Consider the following 22,500-nt stretch of genomic DNA (forward strand, 5'->3'; position numbering starts at 1 on the left):
AGTAAAGCGGCAGATGGCATGTCTTTATTGATGTTTTTGCCTTGGATGACAGCTTGTGACCGGGGACGTCGTGGACTATATGGGACTCTTTTTGATAGAGAGACATTCATGGCGGCAAGACTAACTGTTCAGGAGAGGAGATAATAGCACAGGCAGACTAACTGTTCAGGAGAGGAGATAATAGCACAGGCAGACTAACTGTTCAGGAGAGGAGATAATAGCACAGGCAGACTAACTGTTCAGGAGAGGAGATAATAGCACAGGCAGACTCTTACATACTAGAGCATGTCTGAAATAAATGTCAGAGCTGAAATCGACATGTAAATATGAAATAAATGCTTAAACATGTAGCTAGGTGTAATAACGTTAGAGACCACAGAAGTGAACCTTTCAAATTCAAGCCTGTTTTCTCAACTCGCTGTTTCTCTGCAAGACATTACTCTGTAAGCCATATCTCCAAAACTGGTGGGTCAAACTGAACAACCAATATGTCAATTTGAAGCTATGATTCCCTAATTTCACATGACATGAAAAAACAAAAATTAAAATGTTTTCAATGACTTAGCCTCGGTCAGTAGTGGTCACATACTATGTATTATGTCATTCCACCAAAAGTACGTCATCATAGCAGGGAAGACAGACTAGCATCACCGTCGTCCTCCCAGGGAAGACAGACTAGCATCACCGTCGTCCTCCCATGGAAGACAGACTAGCATCACCGTCGTCCTCCCATGGAAGACAGACTAGCATCACCGTCGTCCTCCCATGGAAGACAGACTAGCATCACCGTCGTCCTCCCATGGAAGACAGACTAGCATCACCGTCGTCCTCCCAGGGAAGACAGACTACCATCACCGTCCTCCTCCCATGGAAGACAGACTAGCATCACCGTCGTCCTCCCATGGAAGACAGACTAGCATCACCGTCCTCCTCCCATGGAAGACAGACTAGCATCACCGTCCTCCTCCCATGGAAGACAGACTAGCATCACCGTCCTCCTCCCAGGGAAGAACATCATCATAGCAGTGGAGACAGACTAGCATCACCGTCCTCCTCCCAGGGAAGAACACGACAGCAGGAGGTTCCATGTATTCCTCTATGGGTTGTTTTCACCATATTTCCACCAGGGTGCGTCAGCTCTTCAAAACGGGCAGTGACGGAAGTAGTTAACACCAGTAAGACGCCCTGAGGGCGAGAAGCGATCTCGAGGTCTCGTGCAAACATCTGCCTCGTTGACGGAAGACTGCTGGGCGAGCGCTGGCGCTTTGGCATGGGGGGGTCACCATATGGAATGAATTCTGCACTGGCCATATGTCTTCAGTGTACAGGGTTTGATGAGGTCAGATCAACATATGGAAGGAATTCTGTACTGGCCATATATGGAGTGTGTCTTGAGTGTACAGGGTTTGATGAGGTCAGATCAACATATGGAAGGAATTCTGTACTGGCCATATATGGAGTGTGTCTTGAGTGTACAGGGTTTGATGAGGTCAGATCAACATATGGAAGGAATTCTGTACTGGCCATATATGGATCGTGTCTTGAGTGTACAGGGTTTGATGAGGTCAGATCAACATATGGAAGGAATTCTGTACTGGCCATATATGGAGTGTGTCTTGAGTGTACAGGGTTTGATGAGGTCAGATCAACATATGGAAGGAATTCTGTACTGGCCATATATGGAGTGTGTCTTGAGTGTACAGGGTTTGATGAGGTCAGATCAACATATGGAAGGAATTCTGTACTGGCCATATATGGATCGTGTCTTGAGTGTACAGGGTTTGATGAGGTCAGATCAACATATGGAAGGAATTCTGTACTGGCCATATATGGATCGTGTCTTGAGTGTACAGGGTTTGATGAGGTCAGATCAACATATGGAAGGAATTCTGTACTGGCCATATATGGATCGTGTCTTGAGTGTACAGGGTTTCATGAGGTCAGATCAACATAATGGAATGTCAGAACAGGTCAGCTCCATATATGGAGATCTAAGGGTTTGAGGTCAGATGTAGATTGGCCGGCCGGCTCCATAGATGCAGAGCCCGTCTTCTCAGAACTGAGGAGATGATTGGTCGTTGATGAAGTAGGTGGTGAGTTGACCTTTGCCCTTTACGTGGACCACTCCCCTCAGTGTGACGCTGTAGCCCAGACTCTGGACCACCTGGGCTGTCTCCTCTGTCACCTGACCGGGGTCAGAGGTCACAGAGAGGGGGAGGGGGGTTGGGGGAAGGGGGGAGGGAGGGAAGGAGAGAGAGGGTTTTACTTGTATTTCTCTTTTAACTTAAAGTTCACGTCGATCGATCAATCAATCAATGGTCAACATTATTATTATTGATGTGCTCTTGAACCTAAGAAACTCTATGTCTCTCTCTCTCTCTCTCTCTGTGTCTCTCTCTATCTCTCTCTCTCTCTCTCTCTCTCTCTCTCTCTCTCTCTCTCGTCTATATCTTGTCCTCTATGTCTCTCACCCACCTGTATCTTGTCCAGTACTACTCTCTCTCTCTCTCTCTCTCTCTCTGTGTCTCTCTATATCTCTCTCTCTCTCTCTCTCTCTCTCTCTCTCTCTCTCTCTCTCGTCTATATCTTGTCCTCTATGTCTCTCGCCCACCTGTATCTTGTCCAGTACTCTCTCTATGTCTCTCGCCCACCTGTAACTTGTCCAGTTCTCTCTCTATGTCTCTCGCCCACCTGTATCTTGTCCAGTACTCTCTCTATGTCTCTCGCCCACCTGTATCTTGTCCAGTTCTCTCTCTATGTCTCTCGCCCACCTGTATCTTGTCCAGTACTCTCTCTATGTCTCTCGCCCACCTGTATCTTGTCCAGTACTCTCTCTATGTCTCTCGCCCACCTGTATCTTGTCCAGTACTCTCTCTATGTCTCTCGCCCACCTGTATCTTGTCCAGTACTCTCTCTATGTCTCTCGCCCACCTGTATCTTGTCCAGTACTCCGGTGCTGTCCATCCTGCTCGCCACGTTCACGGCGTTCCCCCAGATGTCGTACTGCGGCTTGTGTGCTCCGATCACCCCCGCGATCACCGGCCCATGGTTTATCCCTACAACAATAGATACATTATGAACACCCCCGCGATCACAGGCCCTTGGTTTATCCCTACAACCATAGATACATTATGAACACCCCCGCGATCACCGGCCCTTGGTTTATCCCTACAACAATAGATACATTATGATCACCCCCGCGATCACAGGCCAGTGGTTTATCCCTACAACAATAGATACATTATGATCACCCCCGCGATCACCGGCCAGTGGTTTATCCCTACAACCATAGATACATTATGATCACCCCCGCGTTCACCGGCCAGTGGTTTATCCCTACAACCATAGATACATTATGATCACCCCCGCGATCACCGGCCCGTGGTTTATCCCTAGAACCATAGATACATTATGATCACCCCCGCGATCACCGGCCAGTGGTTTATCCCTACAACCATAGATACATTATGATCACCCCCGCGATCACAGGCCAGTGGTTTATCCCTACAACCATAGATACAGTATGATCACCCCCGCGATCACAGGCCAGTGGTTTATCCCTACAACCATAGATACATTATGATCACCCCCGCGATCACAGGCCAGTGGTTTATCCCTACAACCATAGATACATTATGATCACCCCCGCGATCACCGGCCAGTGGTTTATCCCTACAACCATAGATACATTAACCCATTTAGACCTGAGGACGATTCTATAAATGTCTTCTAAATCCTGACAGTTTTCTGAAAAATCTGTTTCTATATCAGTCGTTCTCTAACAGGAACCCCAAACATAATGTAATTGGTCGCCGACCAATGTTGTTCCAGGGACTGTTACAGTCCCTTTTAATTGAACAAAACATTCTATAATAGCCAGGCGCGCCTGAGCCATGGAGCAAACGTCGCAGCTGCGACACCAGATTAAATAGTGGTGTCGCAATCACTTACTTTGTGCTTGCTGCTAGTTTTCAGAAGAATTAATCCAAGGTTTGTCATATTATGTTTTAAAGTAGGCATACATTTTAGCTGGTCAGTCAGTGTGTGCAGACTCAGAGAGAGAAGCAGCACTGCTCTGCTGATTAAATTGATATGACCTAGATATGTCATATGCGCATCCGCAGGCATCTGACTGGCAAGATAATTAGTTATTTGGCAACACCTGTGTGAAATACCACAATAAGCTTTTTCTTTTTTTTGGTGGCCATCTACAGGCCATGACTGTACTACAGCTGGAAGTTTTTTCCACAGCTGTGGAATTGAGATCCTTTTTTTTAACTCATATAATCTGCTATGATTTCTTAAATTATTATTCATGACATGAATGTGCAGTAGCCTACCAAAAAAATATATAATGTCACGTTATTATTTATATAAATAAAAAGTGGACTGGTTGGAGGATAAAATAAATAGTATTCTTAAACTACATTTGTGTGACTTTTTTGGTTTTTTTATTTTTTTATCATCGTCTCTGCTCTGCTTTTTCTCCCTGGAAATAAAAACGTCTGGGTTTCCGAGGCTACTGCTCTGCTGCTGACGCTATTTCCGGTTACCTTTACGCACGGGGCGCACGGATTTGAATTTATCCGGTCAGCCTGAATGTGTGTGTTGTTGTTGTCAACATGGCTCAGAAGAGAATGAGTGATTTATTTGGTGGGTCCAAGCCCAAATCAAGTCTAGTTCATGAACCCTTGAGCAATGAGCACCAGCAGCAGTGTTCAGCAGGGGACGACGTTGTCGTCGTCGGAGGAGGACAATAATAAAAACAACAACAACAGCAGCAGCACCAGCAGCAGTGTCCAGGCCCCCCGCAGCCGTGAGCCAGGCGACTACCGTCGGTTATTACCCTCACGTAGCCTACATAATGACATTCTGGACACGTAACTCACGTTGGATATACTAAATAGGCCTATGCCTTTTTATGATGCATTTTGTCAGTTTGTTCATATAACTTGCGTGTGGAGAGGGAAAGTAAAAGCCACTTTTCCGTGTGAAAATGCGCGAAAACGCGCGTGCACGAGGCACATGCACGCGCATTTTTGCGCGCGCGCAAAAGTCCAAATCCAAATCTGTGCTCCACCACCTGAAAACGAAGTTAGGCGCCCCTGATAATAGCTATGTCATTTCCGTTGCTTGCCAATTTTGACACTGACGAAGGCCTGCGCGCCGAAACGCGTTTGTCTGACAAAACAAAAACAAAGACTCTTACTCGACTGGATGTGCGGATTTTATTCATTTTCTATATGTTCCAGGGACCCCACCAGAAGCAAAGATTTGAAGAAAAAAAAAAAATGTTCGTTCTGAAAAAATGGACCCCCAAATTGACTCCCTCAAGGACCCCTGGGGGTCCCTCAAGGACCCCTGGGGGTCCCTCAAGAACCCCTGGGGGTCCCCAGACCAGGGGGAGTAGACTAGAACTCCCTCAAGGACCCCTGGGGGTCCCTCAGGGACCCCTGGGGGTCCCCAGACCAGGAGGAATAGACTGGAACTCCCTCAATGACCCCTGGGGGTCCCTCAAGGACCCCTGGGGGTCCCCAGACTCACCGATCCTGAGCTTGAAGCTGTTGAAGGAGTGAGTGTTGATGAGCTCCAGTTTGCCCATGAGTGCAAAGGCAAACTCCACCATGCAGCGCACGTGGCTGTAGGACGTCTCACACTCCTGCAGGGGGAGACAGAGGACACGGTTCACTGACATGCATGGCGCAAATAATATAAGCACTAGTGTAGTCTAATAGGACAGTGCGGTTCCCAAACCTTTTCATGTCAAGGACCCCCAAATTGACACAAATTAGCCCCTTTTGAAGAGATATGCCAGGGAACCCCCATAAGAGAAGATTTTTTACGGTTCTAGCAGTGATTCTCAACCCGTTTAATTTCAAGGACCCCCAGTTTGACATGCATTAGTCTACCGACCCCCATTTAATGGCATTTCTATCTCTGGGACCCCCAATTCATATTGTAAAATCAATGTTGATTTAACTCTGAGAGTGTACAAATGGAACCAAACGGACCCGTACGTACACTCTCAGAGTAGGTACACTCTCAGAGTTAGGTTACACCCTCAGAGTTAGGGTACACTCTCAGAGTTAGGGAACACTCTCAGAGTAGGTACACTCTCAGAGTAGGTACACTCTCAGAGTTAGGGTACACTCTCAGAGTTAGGGTACACCCTCAGAGTTAGGGAACACTGTCAGAGTTAGGGTACACTCTCAGAGTTAGGGAACACTGTCAGAGTTAGGGAACACTCTCAGAGTTAGGGAACACTCTCAGAGTTAGGGAACACTCTCAGAGTTAGGGTACACTCTCAGAGTTAGGGAACACTCTCAGAGTTAGGGAACACTCTCAGAGTTAGGGAACACTGTCAGAGTTAGGGAACACTGTCAGAGTTAGGGAACACTGTCAGAGTTAGGGAACACTGTCAGAGTTAGGGAACACTCTCAGAGTTAGGGAACACTCTCAGAGTTAGGGAACACTCTCAGAGTTAGGGAACACTCTCAGAGTTAGGGAACACTCTCAGAGTTAGGGAACACTGTCAGAGTTAGGGAACACTCTCAGAGTTAGGGAACACTCTCAGAGTTAGGGAACACTCTCAGAGTTAGGGAACACTCTCAGAGTTAGGGAACACTCTCAGAGTTAGGGAACACTCTCAGAGTTAGGGTACACTCTCAGAGTTAGGGAACACTCTCAGAGTTAGGGAACACTGTCAGAGTCAACTGCTTGTCCGTTTGTTGGTTGAGTTGTCTTCTTGTATGAAGCAGCAGAAAAGCACATACTTAACAAACCAAGTGATTGTGACAGACATGGATCCAACCTTCCTCCTCCTGGGGAGGCCCAGGAGGAGTGGAGGTCAGTCCTGAGAGGGAAGGAGAACCGACCTTCCTCTCCTCCCCAGGAGGAGTGGAGGTCAGTCCTGAGAGGGAAGGAGAACCGACCTTCCTCTCCTCTCCAGGAGGAGTGGAGGTCAGTCCTGAGAGGGAAGGAGAACCAACCTTCCTCTCCTCTCCAGGAGGAGTGGAGGTCAGTCCTGAGAGGGAAGGAGAACCAACCTTCCTCTCCTCTCCAGGAGGAGTGGAGGTCAGTCCTGAGAGGGAAGGAGAACCAACCTTCCTCTCCTCTCCAGGGGGAGTGGAGGTCAGTACTGAGAGGGAAGGAGAACCAACCTTCCTCTCCTCTCCAGGGGGAGTGGTGGTCAGTCCCGCGGCAGCCATGTACGTACTGCCAATGGTCTTGATCTTCTCCACGGAGCTGAACTTGGGCTTGGACAGAAGCTGTGAGGGAGAGACAGGAACATTTAGAGAGACCAGAATGGAGAATGAGACATCTAGTCTTCATACATGTCTATGACCATGGGCACGTTCGGAAATAGCGCACTGAGTGCACTGTGCAATGCAAACTAATAGGCGAGTGCGCTCCCAGTGCGCATTTCCGAACGCACCCCAGATAAAGAGACCGACAGGGCAATGAAACCACGGTAAACGACAACAGGGTGGGTGACCATGGTTATAGAAAACTCCTTGCTACAAAGTGACTATAATATATAGGCATTTTTGGGCCTTTTCTGCCTTTATTGATAGGTTGAAAGTAGACTAGGTTGAATGAAGAGAGAGATGGGGGGGGGGGAGGGGGAGACACGCGACAAAGGCCATCGGGAGTCGAACCTGCGGCACGCCGTCAGGTTGGCTCAGCAGCCTAGGTGCCCAGACGGTTGAGCTAACCGTCCGGGACTGTACCCAGATATTCTAGGCTATTATTATACCACTTGTAATCCTTGTTTAGTACCCCTAAAAGAGAGAGCCAAACTTGTTTGGTACCCCTGCTGGGAGAGCCAAACATCGCCTGTGGGCGGTATAGTACCTCGTCAACATCGCCTGTGGGCGGTATAGTACCTCGTCAACAGGGCCTGTGGGCGGTATAGTACCTCGTCAACAGGGCCTGTGGGCGGTATAGTACCTCGTCAACATGGCCTGTGGGCGGTATAGTACCTCGTCAACAGGGCCCGTGGGCGGTATAGTACCTCGTCAACATGGCCTGTGGGCGGTATAGTACCTCGTCAACATGGGCCTGTGGGCGGTATAGTACCTCGTCAACAGGGCCTGTGGGCGGTATAGTACCTCGTCAACATGGCCTGTGGGCGGTATAGTACCTCGTCAACAGGGCCTGTGGGCGGTATAGTACCTCGTCAACATCGCCTGTGGGCGGTATAGTACCTCGTCAACAGGGCCTGTGGGCGGTATAGTACCTCGTCAACAGGGCCCGTGGGCGGTATGGTACCTCGTCAACATGGGCCTGTGGGCGGTATAGTACCTCGTCAACAGGGCCCGTGGGCGGTATAGTACCTCGTCAACATGGGCCTGTGGGCGGTATAGTACCTCGTCAACATGGCCCGTGGGCGGTATGGTACCTCGTCAACATCGCCTGTGGGCGGTATAGTACCTCGTCAACATGGCCCGTGGGCGGTATAGTACCTCGTCAACATCGCCTGTGGGCGGTATAGTACCTCGTCAACATCGCCCGTGGGCGGTATAGTACCTCGTCAACATCGCCCGTGGGTGGTATAGTACCTCGTCAACATGGCCTGTGGGCGGTATAGTACCTCGTCAACATGGCCTGTGGGCGGTATAGTACCTCGTCAACATGGCCTGTGGGCGGTATAGTACCTCGTCAACATGGCCTGTGGGCGGTATAGTACCTCGTCAACAGGGCCCGTGGGCGGTATGGTACCTCGTCAACATCGCCTGTGGGCGGTATAGTACCTCGTTAACAGGGCCTGTGGGCGGTATAGTACCTCGTCAACAGGGCCTGTGGGCGGTATAGTACCTCGTCAACAGGGCCTGTGGGCGGTATAGTACCTCGTCAACAGGGCCTGTGGGCGGTATAGTACCTCGTCAACATGGCCTGTGGGCGGTATAGTACCTCGTCAACAGGGCCCGTGGGCGGTATAGTACCTCGTCAACATGGCCCGTGGGCGGTATAGTACCTCGTCAACATCGCCCGTGGGCGGTATGGTACCTCGTCAAAGTCTGCTATGATCTCGTTGAGCAGACGCAGACATTCCAGGCCGGCGTTGTTGGCGGAGCTCTCGCTGTAGAAGTCTTTGTACTGAGGCACGGAGGCGAACATCACACACACACACTCACAGGACTCGCTGTACAGGTCCTGGAAGAGAGAGAGACAGGACAAACATCACACACACACACTCACAGGACTCGCTGTACAGGTCCTGGAAGAGAGAGAGACAGGACAAACATCACACACACACACACACTCACAGGACTCGCTGTACAGGTCCTGGAAGAGAGAGAGACAGGACAAACATCACACACACACACACTCACAGGACTCGCTGTACAGGTCCTGGAAGAGAGAGTGAGAGGACAAACATCACACACACACACACACACACTCACATGACTCGCTGTACAGGTCCTGGAAGAGAGAGAGAGAGGACAAACATCACACACACACACACACACACTCACATGACTCGCTGTACAGGTCCTGGAAGAGAGAGAGAGAGAGGACAAACATCACACACACACACACACTCACATGACTCGCTGTACAGGTCCTGGAAGAGAGAGAGACAGGACAAACATCACACACACACACACTCACAGGACTCTCTGTACAGGTCCTGGAAGAGAGAGAAACAGGACAAACATCACACACACACACACTCACATGACTCGCTGTACAGGTCCTGGAAGAGAGAGAGAGAGAGGACAAACATCACACACACACACACACACACACTCACATGACTCGCTGTACAGGTCCTGGAAGAGAGAGAGACAGGACAAACATCACACACACACACTCACTGCATTATACATTTAGTTTGTTATTGTTCTTTCTACAACTCTATTAGGGAAAGACTCTTTAATAATATAGACCCATACCATGAATTTGTATGGTTGGAGGACTTCGAGAGACTGAGGCGCCTGTTTCAAAAGTACACCTTTTCATTTGCCTCATTCCTTGAAAAGGCCTGGTCAATGAGGAGGAGGGCCATTTACATGTAAAATGGCCTTGTTATGTTTCTTTTTCTTTTTTTGTTTTCTTTTTTTGTTCAAATAATATACAAATATGTATGAACAGGAAGGACTGTAGTGTCAGTTGTATTCAATGTACTGTGAAATGTGTCATATAATCCCATATGGGATGGGCCAAAGTGGCATGACACGAAAATATATATTTCATTCATTCATTCATTCATTCATTCATTCATTCATCCACTCACAGTACTCGCTGTACAGGTCCTGGAAGAGAGAGAGAGAACAATAGAGGACACACACGCGGCGCTGACAGTGGCAGATATTACACAACAACACAACACGGTGAATGCCGCGCTGTGTTTCATGGACTGAAACATGTCTTGTTTCACTGCTGTCTGTTGAGTGTTTTTGCATCTAAAACAAAGACAGATATACCATTACGGTAACCAGTATTTTATACTTTGGTTTGGGGGAAAAAAACATGAAAATGAAAAAAGGGAACAAGTTAAAAATAAATGAAACAATAACAAAACCATTCACAGGAGGCAGGCTCCTGAGAATCATGCTTTCTAAGGTGTGATTCGGGGGCCCTAATATAAGGATGAATAAATCAACATCTAAATACTGTCCAATACTTAACCCATTTAGTCCTGACGTCGAAATTTAAAAAAATGTCTTCTAAATCCTGACAGTTTTCAGAAAAACCCATGTTTCTATGTCAGTGGTGCTCAAACTATTTCATGTCAAGGACCCCCAGAATTATATGTAATTCATGGCCACCGACCCCCATCTGAAAATATGATGTTCCAGGGACCCCCCAGAAGCAAAGATTTGAGTTTAAAACGCTCTGAAAGAATATATATATTCAAAGATTTGCGCCACATGTTTGCAATTTTTCAAAAATAGCAGATCTACAAGCTCGTAGCGCGGCACTCGGCGCTATGACACATTCACACACCGACGGTGGCAAGCTCACACCGACCGACTCATTGGAGGCAAGGTGGGGTTCAGTGTCTTGCCCATGAAGGACACTTCGACATGTGGACAGGAGGAGGTGGGATTCGAACCGCCGACCCATGGATCACTGGACGACCTGCTCTACCTCCTGAGCCACAGCCGCCCTCTACCTGGGTGTGTTTGACATTGGTGTGACCTTTGACCTGTACCTGGTTGTGGATGTTCTTGACGTTCATGAAGAAGGACGCGACGTGCAGCGGTAGGACGTTCTGGAGGAGGAGCTTGTTGACGTTCTCCATGGTCTCGATGCCCTCGCGCTCCGTCTGGAAGCAGCACTGGAGCAGGAACTCTACCCGGCAACCCAGCTCGTCCTGGGGGAGGGGGGGGGGGGGGGGGCGGAGGGAGGGAGAGAGAGAGAGAGAGAGAGAGAGTGAGAGAGAGAGAGAGAGAGAGAGAGAGAGAGAGAGACACAGAGAGAGATACACAGAGAGAGAGACACAGAGAGAGAGTGAGAGAGAGAGACACAGAGAGAGAGATATGGAAAACGTGCGATTTTTGAACATCCAGTCTATAGAACTTTATCCAAGGCGCTTTACATAGATTGTGCATCAGTTCTCCCATTCACACACACATTCACACACTGATGGCGGCGGAAACCATGCAAGGCACCAACCTGCTCATCAGGAGCAATTAGGGGTTCAGTGTCTTGCTCAAGGACACTTCGACTTCGACTGGCAACCTTGCGGTTCCCATCCAGCCACCCTACCCCTGAGCCATCCCCACCCCTGTGCACAGCATCTGCACGTGGACACACACACACACACACACACACACACACACACACGCACGCACGCACGCACGCACACACGCACACGCACACACACACACACACCTTACCTGTCTGATCAATAGCAGGCACGTGAAATAGAAGACGAAAAGCCAAACCCCAGCCATGATCGTTGGCTCCTTTAGCACGCCAGGCCTAAAGCACGCACACACACACACACACATGCATGCACGCACACACACAGACACACAGACAAGACTTGTAGGCATTTTGTTTCACCCCCCTCACACGACTCTTCTTCAGTGTCACTGTGTGTCAATCACTGTATCCCCAGGCAGACAACCCCCCTCCCCCCACCCTATACACACAACACTACCCCTGAATAAAACATGATAGTACTCTCTCTTCCAGTCATCCCGGTTCTCCATACATCTGACCAGCTCGTTGGTGCTTTGGGCTCCTGGTGAGTAAATCACCTATGTTAATGTGGGACGTCCTCGTGACCGGTGTCTTTGGCAGTGTCTCTGCTATAGTCTCATTCTCCTGGTGTCTTTGGCAGTGTCTCTGCTAGTCTCATTCTCCTGGTGTCTTTGACAGTGTCTCTGCTAGTCTCATTCTCCTGGTGTCTTTGGCAGTGTCTCTGCTAGTCTCATTCTCCTGGTGTCTTTGGCAGTGTCTCTGCTATAGTCTCATTCTCCTGGTGTCTTTGGCAGTGTCTCTGCTAGTCTCATTCTCCTGGTGTCTTTGGCAGTGTCTCTGCTAGTCTCATTCTCCTGGTGTCTTTGGCAGTGTCTCTGCTAGTCTCATTCTCCTGGTGTCTTTGGCAGTGTCTCTGCTAGTCTCATTCTCCTGGTGTCTTTGGCAGTGTCTCTGCTATAGTCTCATTCTCCTGGTGTCTTTGGCAGTGTCTCTGCTATAGTCTCATTCTCCTGGTGTCTTTGGCAGTGTCCTGCTATAGTCTCATTCTCCTGGTGTCTTTGGCAGTGTCTCTGCTAGTCTCATTCTACTGGTGTCTTTGGCAGTGTCTCGGCTAGTCTCATTCTCCTGGTGTCTTTGGCAGTGTCTCTGCTATAGTCTCATTCTCCTGGTGTCTTTGGCAGTGTCTCTGCTAGTCTCATTCTCCTGGTGTCTTTGACAGTGTCTCTGCTATAGTCTCATTCTCCTGGTGTCTTTGGCAGTGTCTCTGCTATAGTCTCATTATCCTGGTGTCTTTGGCAGTGTCTCTGCTAGTCTCATTCTCCTGGTGTCTTTGGCAGTGTCTCTGCTAGTCTCATTCTCCTGGTGTCTTTGGCAGTGTCTCTGCTAGTCTCATTCTCCTGGTGTCTTTGGCAGTGTCTCTGCTAGTCTCATTCTCCTGGTGTCTTTGGCAGTGTCTCTGCTAGTCTCATTCTCCTGGTGTCTTTGGCAGTGTCTCTGCTATAGTCTCATTCTCCTGGTGTCTTTGGCAGTGTCTCTGCTAGTCTCATTCTCCTGGTGTCTTTGGCAGTGTCTCTGCTAGTCTCATTCTCCTGGTGTCTTTGGCAGTGTCTCTGCTATAGTCTCATTCTCCTGGTGTCTTTGGCAGTGTCTCTGCTAGTCTCATTCTCCTGGTGTCTTTGGCAGTGTCTCTGCTAGTCTCATTCTCCTGGTGTCTTTGGCAGTGTCTCTGCTAGTCTCATTCTCCTGGTGTCTTTGGCAGTGTCTCTGCTATAGTCTCATTCTCCTGGTGTCTTTGGCAGTGTCTCTGCTAGTCTCATTCTCCTGGTGTCTTTGGCAGTGTCTCTGCTATAGTCTCATTCTCCTGGTGTCTTTGGCAGTGTCTCTGCTATAGTCTCATTCTCCTGGTGTCTTTGGCAGTGTCTCTGCTATAGTCTCATTCTCCTGGTGTCTTTGGCAGTGTCCTGCTATAGTCTCATTCTCCTGGTGTCTTTGGCGGTGTCCTGCTATACTCTCATTCTCCTGGTGTCTTTGGCAGTGTCCTGCTATGGTCTCATTCTCCTGGTGTCTTTGGCAGTGTCCTGCTAGTCTCATTCTCCTGGTGTCTTTGGCAGTGTCCTGCTATAGTCTCATTCTCCTGGTGTCTTTGGCAGTGTCTCTGCTATAGTCTCATTCTCCTGGTGTCTTTGGCAGTGTCTCTGCTATAGTCTCATTCTCCTGGTGTCTTTGGCAGTGTCTCTGCTAGTCTCATTCTCCTGGTGTCTTTGGCAGTGTCTCTGCTAGTCTCATTCTCCTGGTGTCTTTGGCAGTGTCTCTGCTAGTCTCATTCTCCTGGTGTCTTTGGCAGTGTCTCTGCTAGTCTCATTCTCCTGGTGTCTTTGGCAATGTCTCTGCTAGTCTCATTCTCCTGGCTGCTATTTCCTGGCTCACCCCTTGGTATTCCCTCATACAGGATCTTGTTGGTAACATGTGTACTCTTCTTGCTGATGTTACTGTACTGTGTACTGCACGCAACATTCTGGTGTAGCACCGTCTAGAGACTTCTGATGATAGTTCTGATGAAGGTTTTACAATCTGCGCTCTGAGCGACAGACAAAACACATGAAACTGAACACCCTGCTGGCCTGACGGGGAAGGACAGACAGACGGACGGACGGACAGACGGGCGGACTAATGACCGTCTAGTGTTGTGTAGACACTAGTAGACTAGACAGTGAGTGAATGATGTGGAAAGTGAGACGTTAATTAGGTACCGGTAGGTATAACTTTCTCTACCTCTCCCTCTCGAGTTCAAGTTAATTTGTGACCAGATTTGACTGAGAGACTGCCGTCGCGCAAATTCCAACTTTTTTTCCCTTTTTTTTCAAAAATGAGTTAATAGCACAGGCAGACTCTTCACATACTAGAGCATGTCTGAAATAAGTGTCAGAGCTGAAATCGACATGTAAATATGAAATAAATGCTTAAACATATAGCTAGGTGTAATGTTAGAGACCACAGAAGTGAACCTTTCAAGCCTGTTTTCTCAACTCGCTGTTTTCTGCAAGACATCACTCTATATGCCATATCTCCAAAACTGGTGGGTCAAACTGAACAACCAATATGTCAATTTGAAGCTATGATTCTCTGCTTTCATATAACATGAAAAAAAGAAAAAAAATCCAATGGCAGTCCCTCAGTCAAATTTAGTCACATTTGTCCCCACCAAGGTGAGCGGTTTGTGCTGCTGCAACATGTAGCAAATACTGAAATTAAATTTGGTTTCTCTTACATAATTTTACTTCTAAATCTACAGAGCTCTCCATGGTTTGGTTCTAAATCTACAGAGCTCTCCATGGTTTCTAAATCTACAGAGCTTTCCATGGTTTGGTTCTAAATCTACAGAGCTCTCCATGGTTTCTAAATCTACAGAGCTCTCCATGGTTTGGTTCTAAATCTACAGAGCTCTCCATGGTTTCTAAATCTACAGAGCTCTCCATGGTTTGGTTCTAAATCTACAGAGCTCTCCATGGTTTCTAAATCTACAGAGCTCTCCATGGTTTCTAAATCTACAGAGCTCTCCATGGTTTCTAAATCTACAGAGCTCTCCATGGTTTGGATGAAACGTGCGATGTTCGCGGAGGTCTTTTCTAATTGATCCGGTGATAGGTATAGGTATAGACCAGGGGTTCTCAACCCGTGGGTCGCGACCCCTCGGGGGGTCGCCAAATTATTTTAGGGGTCCCCAAATTATTTAAAAAAAGAAAAGAAAAAAATATTTTTTTTAAATTTTATTTTCACGATTTTTCAAAAATAGCAGACCTACAAGCTCGTAGCGCGCCACTCGGTGGCGCGCTATGAGCTTGTAGATCTGCTATTTTTCAATAGCTAAATTATAACAATGCTTAAAACACCAAAAGAGGTTTCCGCCCAAAATGGTTTAAGGTTATTGTAGCAGTCAGAATCAGAATCAGAATCAGAATCAGGTTTATTTGTCACATCACATTACAAGTAAGGTGGGTGAAATTCATTTTTGTGTAGACACACATTGCAGTTACAGGGGAAGGTGACAGCAAATTGAGCTACACAGCTGCAGCCATACTTCGGCGCTGCCCTTAGCTTACTTGCCTCAGAAAAATTAAGAAAAGAAGAAGAAAGAAGGATAGGGGGGGGGGGGGGGGGGCAGAGTTGGGGTGGGGGTCTTGACAGAGAGGGAGGGGGGGAGGGGTGTAAACATCACATCACATTACATTACAGTTGCATTGTATCGTGTGGGCACAGAATGTTCTTGGGTGGGGGGCAGGGCGGGTTGTAGGTCTGTACACCGATCAAAAAGCACTACCCTCACGCCACTCTTCAGGTTGGAAGGGCTGCGTGCGCGTAGAAAAAAAAAAAAAGGGAGCACAGCCGGAACAGCAGCGGGTGGGGCTTGGGGTGGGGGGGGGGGGAGAGGGCGGCGTGTCGTGTAGGAGTGTGTGTGAAGTGTTCGTTAAGTTCATTGTTTATGTTTGTGTGTCCTGAGCTGCCCTCCCGGATTTGGATCCCAGGTCGCGCTGTCTCAAAGTCCAGATAGTGAGAGGAATAACACAGCAAGCTGTACAGACTGCGTGGCCTTGGTTCCCAGACGGGAGCACTTTCAGATGCTGTGTGCGGGGGGGAGGTGGGGGGGGTGCGCGTGATCTTCTCCACTGCATTCGCCATGAGCCTATTTTCCAGATTATGCGAGAAAGGGATTCTTATTTTATTCAGAATCATCTCTCTCGAGTTTTGCCCGTAGTAACATCCCCTGTATCGCAGATTGACGCTCCAGGCAGATCTCAAATCTACGCTCGAGGCCAATGAGTCTCTCAGAAAGTTTGTCAAAGTTGGAATCATGCTTTCGATTGAGCTCAGCTATAGCCACAGCGAGGCCTCCCGTCACTCTGCACAGTTCAGTTACCATGGTGAGCAGCTTGGGCCCACTTCCGACGTTCTCGACTGCTCCCCTCGAAATTTTCCGGTAGATCAGACTCCTGCCTAGGCCTGATAGCACCAAGCCTGCCACCATGAGTCCAATTATCCATATGTCTTCCACATCCTCCACGGAAAGCACGGTCAAACATAACATTCCCCAATTCTGGTAATAAGGGTCTCTCACATAACCAGCAGGAAAAGAACCCGGTGGGCATGTCGGCTCCCCCGCACCGGAATGTCTGTAATTAACTCTAATTAACTCCATTTTTAGTCAGAGATTTAGACGAGAGGCAGTGTAGAGAGACACGTAGAAGCAGGGAGAGAGGTGAGAATAGACAGGGAGGGAGAGAGAAAAGTAATGCGACCGCCCTCTTCAAGAGTCAAGCTAGTCAATTTATATTGGGGGTCGGGAGGGGGCGGGGCGGGGGTCCCGAGACATTGCCAAAGCATTTCCGGGGGTCCCCGGCCAAAAACGTTGAGAACCCCTGGTATAGACAACCAATCAGAAACGCATGTAATCATCTTAATACATTTACCGCCAGCATTAATTAATCCCTCGATAGCGTATTGCCACGGTTTTATCACGCGTAACACTTACTTTGAAGATCCAAATATCCGTAATCGCATGTTCCTGTGAAAAACTGCTGTGTGTGGTGTCATGACCGGTTGTTATTGTCTCGCTCGGCGGTGGAAAAAAGCTGACCGCGAGTATCACAGCGCCTTCTACAGGCCGTTGAAAACGCTTGTCTGGGCCAGAAACTGCCCCCTCAATGTCCTTTCTGAGATACAGGGCTTTGAAGACAGGGCTTACAATGCAAGTGGATGCGCGCGCATCTTCAAAATGGCCGCGGCCATTAGCTTCATTAGCTACGATACGATCCGAATTAAAGAATGTAAACCCTGGTTCACGAGAGTCTGGTGTTTGGCGGGCTAGGGTACTAATTTACACCCTCGTGTTCCTCATTTGTGGCGGGCAGACGGTTAACACTCCGAACGCCCAGGACGAAGTTCTTTGTCCTTTCTATTAGTAACGCCCATCGCCCAGGACGAAGTATTGTCCAAAAGACGAAGTTTATTGATACGAGAACAGATCGCATGGCTGTATAGCCCAGGCGCGCCTCCTGGGCTCTCCTCGGTGAGAGAGTGAGACGTCATCGAAAAACTCCCTCCTCTGTTTAGCTGTGATGAAAACGAAAATCTTAAAACGTTCATAACTCGCGATCCAGATGTCGTTAATAGAAAAAGACGGGATGATTTATCATCCCGTCTTTTTCTGAAAAAATATCCTGTGTTAGACGGCGCTCCGCGGTCCAGTCGCTAGTCTCGATAGATTTATTCTTGTCTCCCGTTGTTGTCGATCGACTCTAGAGCGGTGTGGCTATTGTTAGCTGCTACACAACATCATGAACTTCCGGCCGGTCCGTCCGGAAAAGGCGTCCGTGTTTATAAATCGACTGGGCGCATGAATTTAATGGATTAAATAGTTCCGGGCAATTAAAGTGTTAACAGATCCAGGGGTCCTTGACATGAAAAGGCACCAGATGTCGTTCCTCCCGAGAGCGTACAAGCTTTACCAGAAGTAATAGAAACTTTTTTAGCGTTGATTATTTGTTTGTTGTTTTTTAATAGAGCGGTCCTCTTGTGTCTCACTATGTAAGAAACATCATAATTCATACTGTTATTCAATGATGTTTTTCAAATAAACTTGAAACTTGAAAAGGTTTGTGAACCACTGCTGTGTAGGAGTCTCACCTGGAGGGGGCGTCGTAGAGCAGCGTGACGAGGCAGGAGGACCTCTGGGCGTAGACACAGAGGAACAGAGCCAGGTACACCACCATGGACAGGGTCAGCAGCAACACCTTCACGGACATACACGTCCTCACGAACACCAACACACCCAGCATGGCCAGCAGGCTGCAGTATATGTAGTACTGGGAGAGAGGAGAGGAGAGGAGAGGAGAGGAGAGGAGAGAGGAGAGGAGAGGAGAGGGGAGGGGAGGGGAGGGGAGGGGAGGGGAGGAGAGGAGAGGAGAGGAGAGGAGAGGAGAGGAGAGGAGAGGAGAGGAGAGGAGAGGAGAGGAGAGGAGAGGAGAGGAGAGGAGAGGAGAGGAGAGGAGAGGAGAGGACGACACATAGGCCTAATGAATTAAGGTCCGACGTTGTCGCCTGGATCAACGACAGGTCTGCTCATGACTCATGAGGGGCGCGACAACGCAAGAAAAAAATCGAGTGGTGCAACTCCGTGTGGGGGTCCCCGGAACATCCAGACCCCCAGGGACGCACTCAGGGAGCCAGGACGGTTCCGGTGATCCGCCCCTCGTCCGAAACGCTTGAGAAATGACAGAGTTACCATGTGGGGGTCCCCAGGGGGTCCCTGTACTGTACTGTACTGTACTGTACTGTACTGTACTGTACTGTACTGTACTGTACTGTACTGTACTGTACTGTACTGTACTGTACTGTCACAGCCGAAATCATCATATATACAGTTAACATGTGTGTGAGTGTTACGCTGCGCAACAGTGACAGTTGGCGGCGAAAACCAACCAAACGCTATTTTCGTGCTCGGACGCAGCCAGCCACACATAGCTCCGCATAGGAGTGGTTGCACCCCTCAAAAAAGCTAAACAGAATCCAGGTCTGGTCAGTCGCGGCGGGCGTGTGCAGGAAACGAGCACGCGCGCACAACAATTTCACGGGACCGCGCCCACGTAAATACGCTTGCGTACAGGAGAAAAAAAAGCGCCGGTCTCATTGAAAAGGATTGGACGGGTCACATGACTCACAGGTACCGTGTAGAGCTTCATAGCCTCCAGCTCCGTCCTGTTGTGGGAAACGTTAACACAGCCGTTTCCTGGGATGAAGAACTGAAACGACAGACAGACAGACAGACAGACAGACAGACAGACAGACAGACAGACAGACAGACAGACAGACAGACAGACAGACAGACAGAGCAATAGATGATGGATGAATGGATGAATGGATGAATAGACACATGAGAACAAAGTAATGAAATAATGGCGAGGAACGAGGAACGCTGGAGAAGAGAAAAACTCACAAAGTTGAGGACGGCCATGAGCATGGTCATGAGCAGACAGACGCTGACCACCAGCAGCCGGAGCGCCGCCCTGGTGGAGACCCCTCTGGAAATCCCCATGACCCACTGCATGCTCAGAGGCATCTTAGACTGCCACCTCTGAAACACAATACATACACATACCCACTGCATGCTCAGAGGAATCTTAGACTGCCACCTCTGACACACAATATATACACATACCCACTGCATGCTCAGAGGAATCTTAGACTGCCACCTCTGAAACACAATATATACACATACCCACTGCATGCTTAGAGGCATCTTAGACTGCCACCTCTGAAACACAATATATACACATACCCACTGCATGCTCAGAGGAATCTTAGACTGCCACCTCTGATACACAATATATACACATACCCACTGCATGCTCAGAGGAATCTTAGACTGCCCCCTCTGAAACACACCATGTAGGAAAATATATATATACCCTGTATCAGAGACCAGTGGTTCCCAAACTTTTTCATGTCAAGGACCCCCAAATTGACACTTATCATGCCTGCGGAGTCCGGACCCACCATTTGAAAAGACATCCATGCCCAAATATGGGGTCCCTGATGTCATACTTAGATGTGACCTCACCGGTATGACACGATTCAATCCATCCAGCATGATATAAAAAAGCACTGCAGCCTCAGAAAGAGTGTGTGGTTGAATCCAACTAATGTTCAGGGATCCTAGCTTCTCCAAGACTCATCTCTTCACCACAGATCTCTTCAAGAGCTCTAGAATCTAGAGGCGTACTTCTTTGGCTGTCCTTTTCTTTTGCTCTTGTGCTCTTCTACAGAGCAGGAAAACAACAGGTTTACTTCAGATCACCATCAACTGTCGCGTTAAGAAAGGTTTTCCTGGACGTTGCACCAGAAAGGATCACCAAAGCAAGGTAATCATGTTGCTGTAGCAGTGAGACACGAGCTGTACTACTTTGGAACGAACACCGACAAGAATGATCTGCAGTTTGATGTGCAGGTCTTCAACACAGTGACTTTACGCTGGAGGGAGTTGGCCCCAGTGAGAACTGAGTTTTCTTCCAGGCGCTACGGCTGCACAGCTGTGCTGATTGAAGGTCTACTTCTGGGGAGGGAGGCCCTACAGCAAAATACAACAAGCTGCACAGCAAGCTGCTGTGTGGCTTTGATGTCGACGCCCACATGTGGCTCAAACCACAGGTGGCTCAAACCCCAGGTGGCTCAAACCACAGGTTTCTGGGACTGTTCCAGAGGGGAGGCACAACCACTCAGCCTGTGTCTTGGGGAAGGTCATGTATATTCATGGAGGACTCAGCGGACAGAATGGATACACTAATGACGTGTACAAGTTGGACACCAGCACAATGGTCTGGTCTTTAATTAACACCAGAGGAACTCCACCGGCTCGTTCATGGTGTCACTCTGCCACTATCATCGGGACAAAGATGTTTGTGTTTGGGGGCAAAGGGCTTCCGGGGGAGACCTACAACACCATCAGAGTGTTTGACCCGGAGACCGACCACTGGCTGGACACACCTTCTGCACTGTTTCCTCCAAACGGACTCTGGTTTCATTCAGCCTTCTCCTACCATGGAGAGCTGTACATATTTGGTAGCGTCAACGGTGTCCAGGGCTTCAATGGTCTCTGGAAGTTCAACCCAGAGACCTTCTGGAAGAGGGTTGAGCCCAAGGGGAAAGGCCTGTCTCACACATATGGGATGTGCTGTTGCATGGTGGGAGATCGTATCATCCTCTTTGGAGGAAGACACGCTCCTGATGACCTGTATGTCTTGGACTTAGGTCCTAGTCTCAAGACGTTCTGCAAGCTGTCAGTTGTTCAGCACGGTCTGGGAGTCTGAACTCCCACACAACCTCAGGTGGATCAGTCTGAACTCCCACACAACCTCAGGTGGATCAGTCTGAACTCCCACACAACCTCAGGTGGATCAGTCTGAACTCCCACACAACCTCAGGTGGGAACTGGCAGCCATGACTACCGACAACAACTGAAAGAAATTGCGAAATGAAACAAAACAAAAAACACCACACCCGTGTGAAGTGAGGCGCGCTCTTATCATCGTACATCATCCAATACAAAAAAATATATACTTCCTCATGAATTAATTTGTCAACTTTACGGTTATTATCTTTTAACCATGATATGTTTAAAACAAACCAATGTATTTAATGTTAATATAATTATATATTATATAATTATATAATAAACAAATAAAGTATTCCATAAGTACGCACTGGCCCGCACTGGCTATGTCTGGCCAGCTGCAGGGCTGGAGCACTGTCGGAAAACAAGTTGATCAAATAGAATCCATTTTCTCATATACTGCTTTGTCTACTTCTCGCTCAAATGTTTTCAAAAACATTTTTGAGAGCAATGTTTAGATGTAAATGACATTGTGTGTCGCAGTGTGTGTTTACATGGCTGTCATGTTGGAAACAGCAGTAAATCAAGCGGGGCGCAGCCGCGCAGCTGGTGCTCCGAGGGTTTGATTAGGCAGCGGTCTGTTATAGAGCGGAGCGGTCATTATCAAGACATAACTCACCGCTGAATTCAGCGATTGACCGCGATCAGAATCAAGCATTCAACCAAGCCATGTAATAAATATATATAAAAGCCCCGAGCTGAATTTAAACAGTTGCACTGTGTTTAGGAAAGTCCATTTGCTCGTCCGTATATGACAAGTTCTCCTTTCATTGTCAGTGATGGGACGAAAAGCTGTATATAAGGCCCTCAAAAAATAAACCAAACCGTGACCTCCCCGTGACCCCCCCGTGACCCCCCCAGTGACCCCCCCAGTGACCCTCCCCGTCGCATGACCCCCC

The 22,500-nt window shown here is 48.5% G+C and overlaps 1 protein-coding gene across 1 annotated transcript in view; it reads right to left on the reverse strand.

Annotated features, from left to right (window-relative positions):
* Positions 1–2,053: 2,053 nt before the first annotated feature.
* The window catches only part of LOC306913812 (adenylate cyclase type 2), a gene marked incomplete at both ends in the record, with an annotated part of 44,341 nt that continues 23,894 nt past the window's right edge, over positions 2,054–22,500 (reverse strand). The window contains 10 exons of the mRNA XM_079490625.1: positions 2,054–2,185; positions 2,932–3,056; positions 5,545–5,659; positions 7,161–7,268; positions 9,010–9,156; positions 11,162–11,323; positions 11,850–11,934; positions 18,340–18,518; positions 19,374–19,454; positions 19,649–19,786. Of these exons, the coding sequence (XP_079346751.1) occupies positions 2,054–2,185; positions 2,932–3,056; positions 5,545–5,659; positions 7,161–7,268; positions 9,010–9,156; positions 11,162–11,323; positions 11,850–11,934; positions 18,340–18,518; positions 19,374–19,454; positions 19,649–19,786 (1,272 nt within the window). The remainder of the gene's footprint in view (positions 2,186–2,931; positions 3,057–5,544; positions 5,660–7,160; positions 7,269–9,009; positions 9,157–11,161; positions 11,324–11,849; positions 11,935–18,339; positions 18,519–19,373; positions 19,455–19,648; positions 19,787–22,500) is intronic.

Source organism: Electrona antarctica (assembly GCF_951216825.1).
Source record: "Electrona antarctica genome assembly, chromosome: 21".
In the NCBI taxonomy this organism is placed as follows: Eukaryota; Metazoa; Chordata; class Actinopteri; order Myctophiformes; family Myctophidae; genus Electrona; species Electrona antarctica.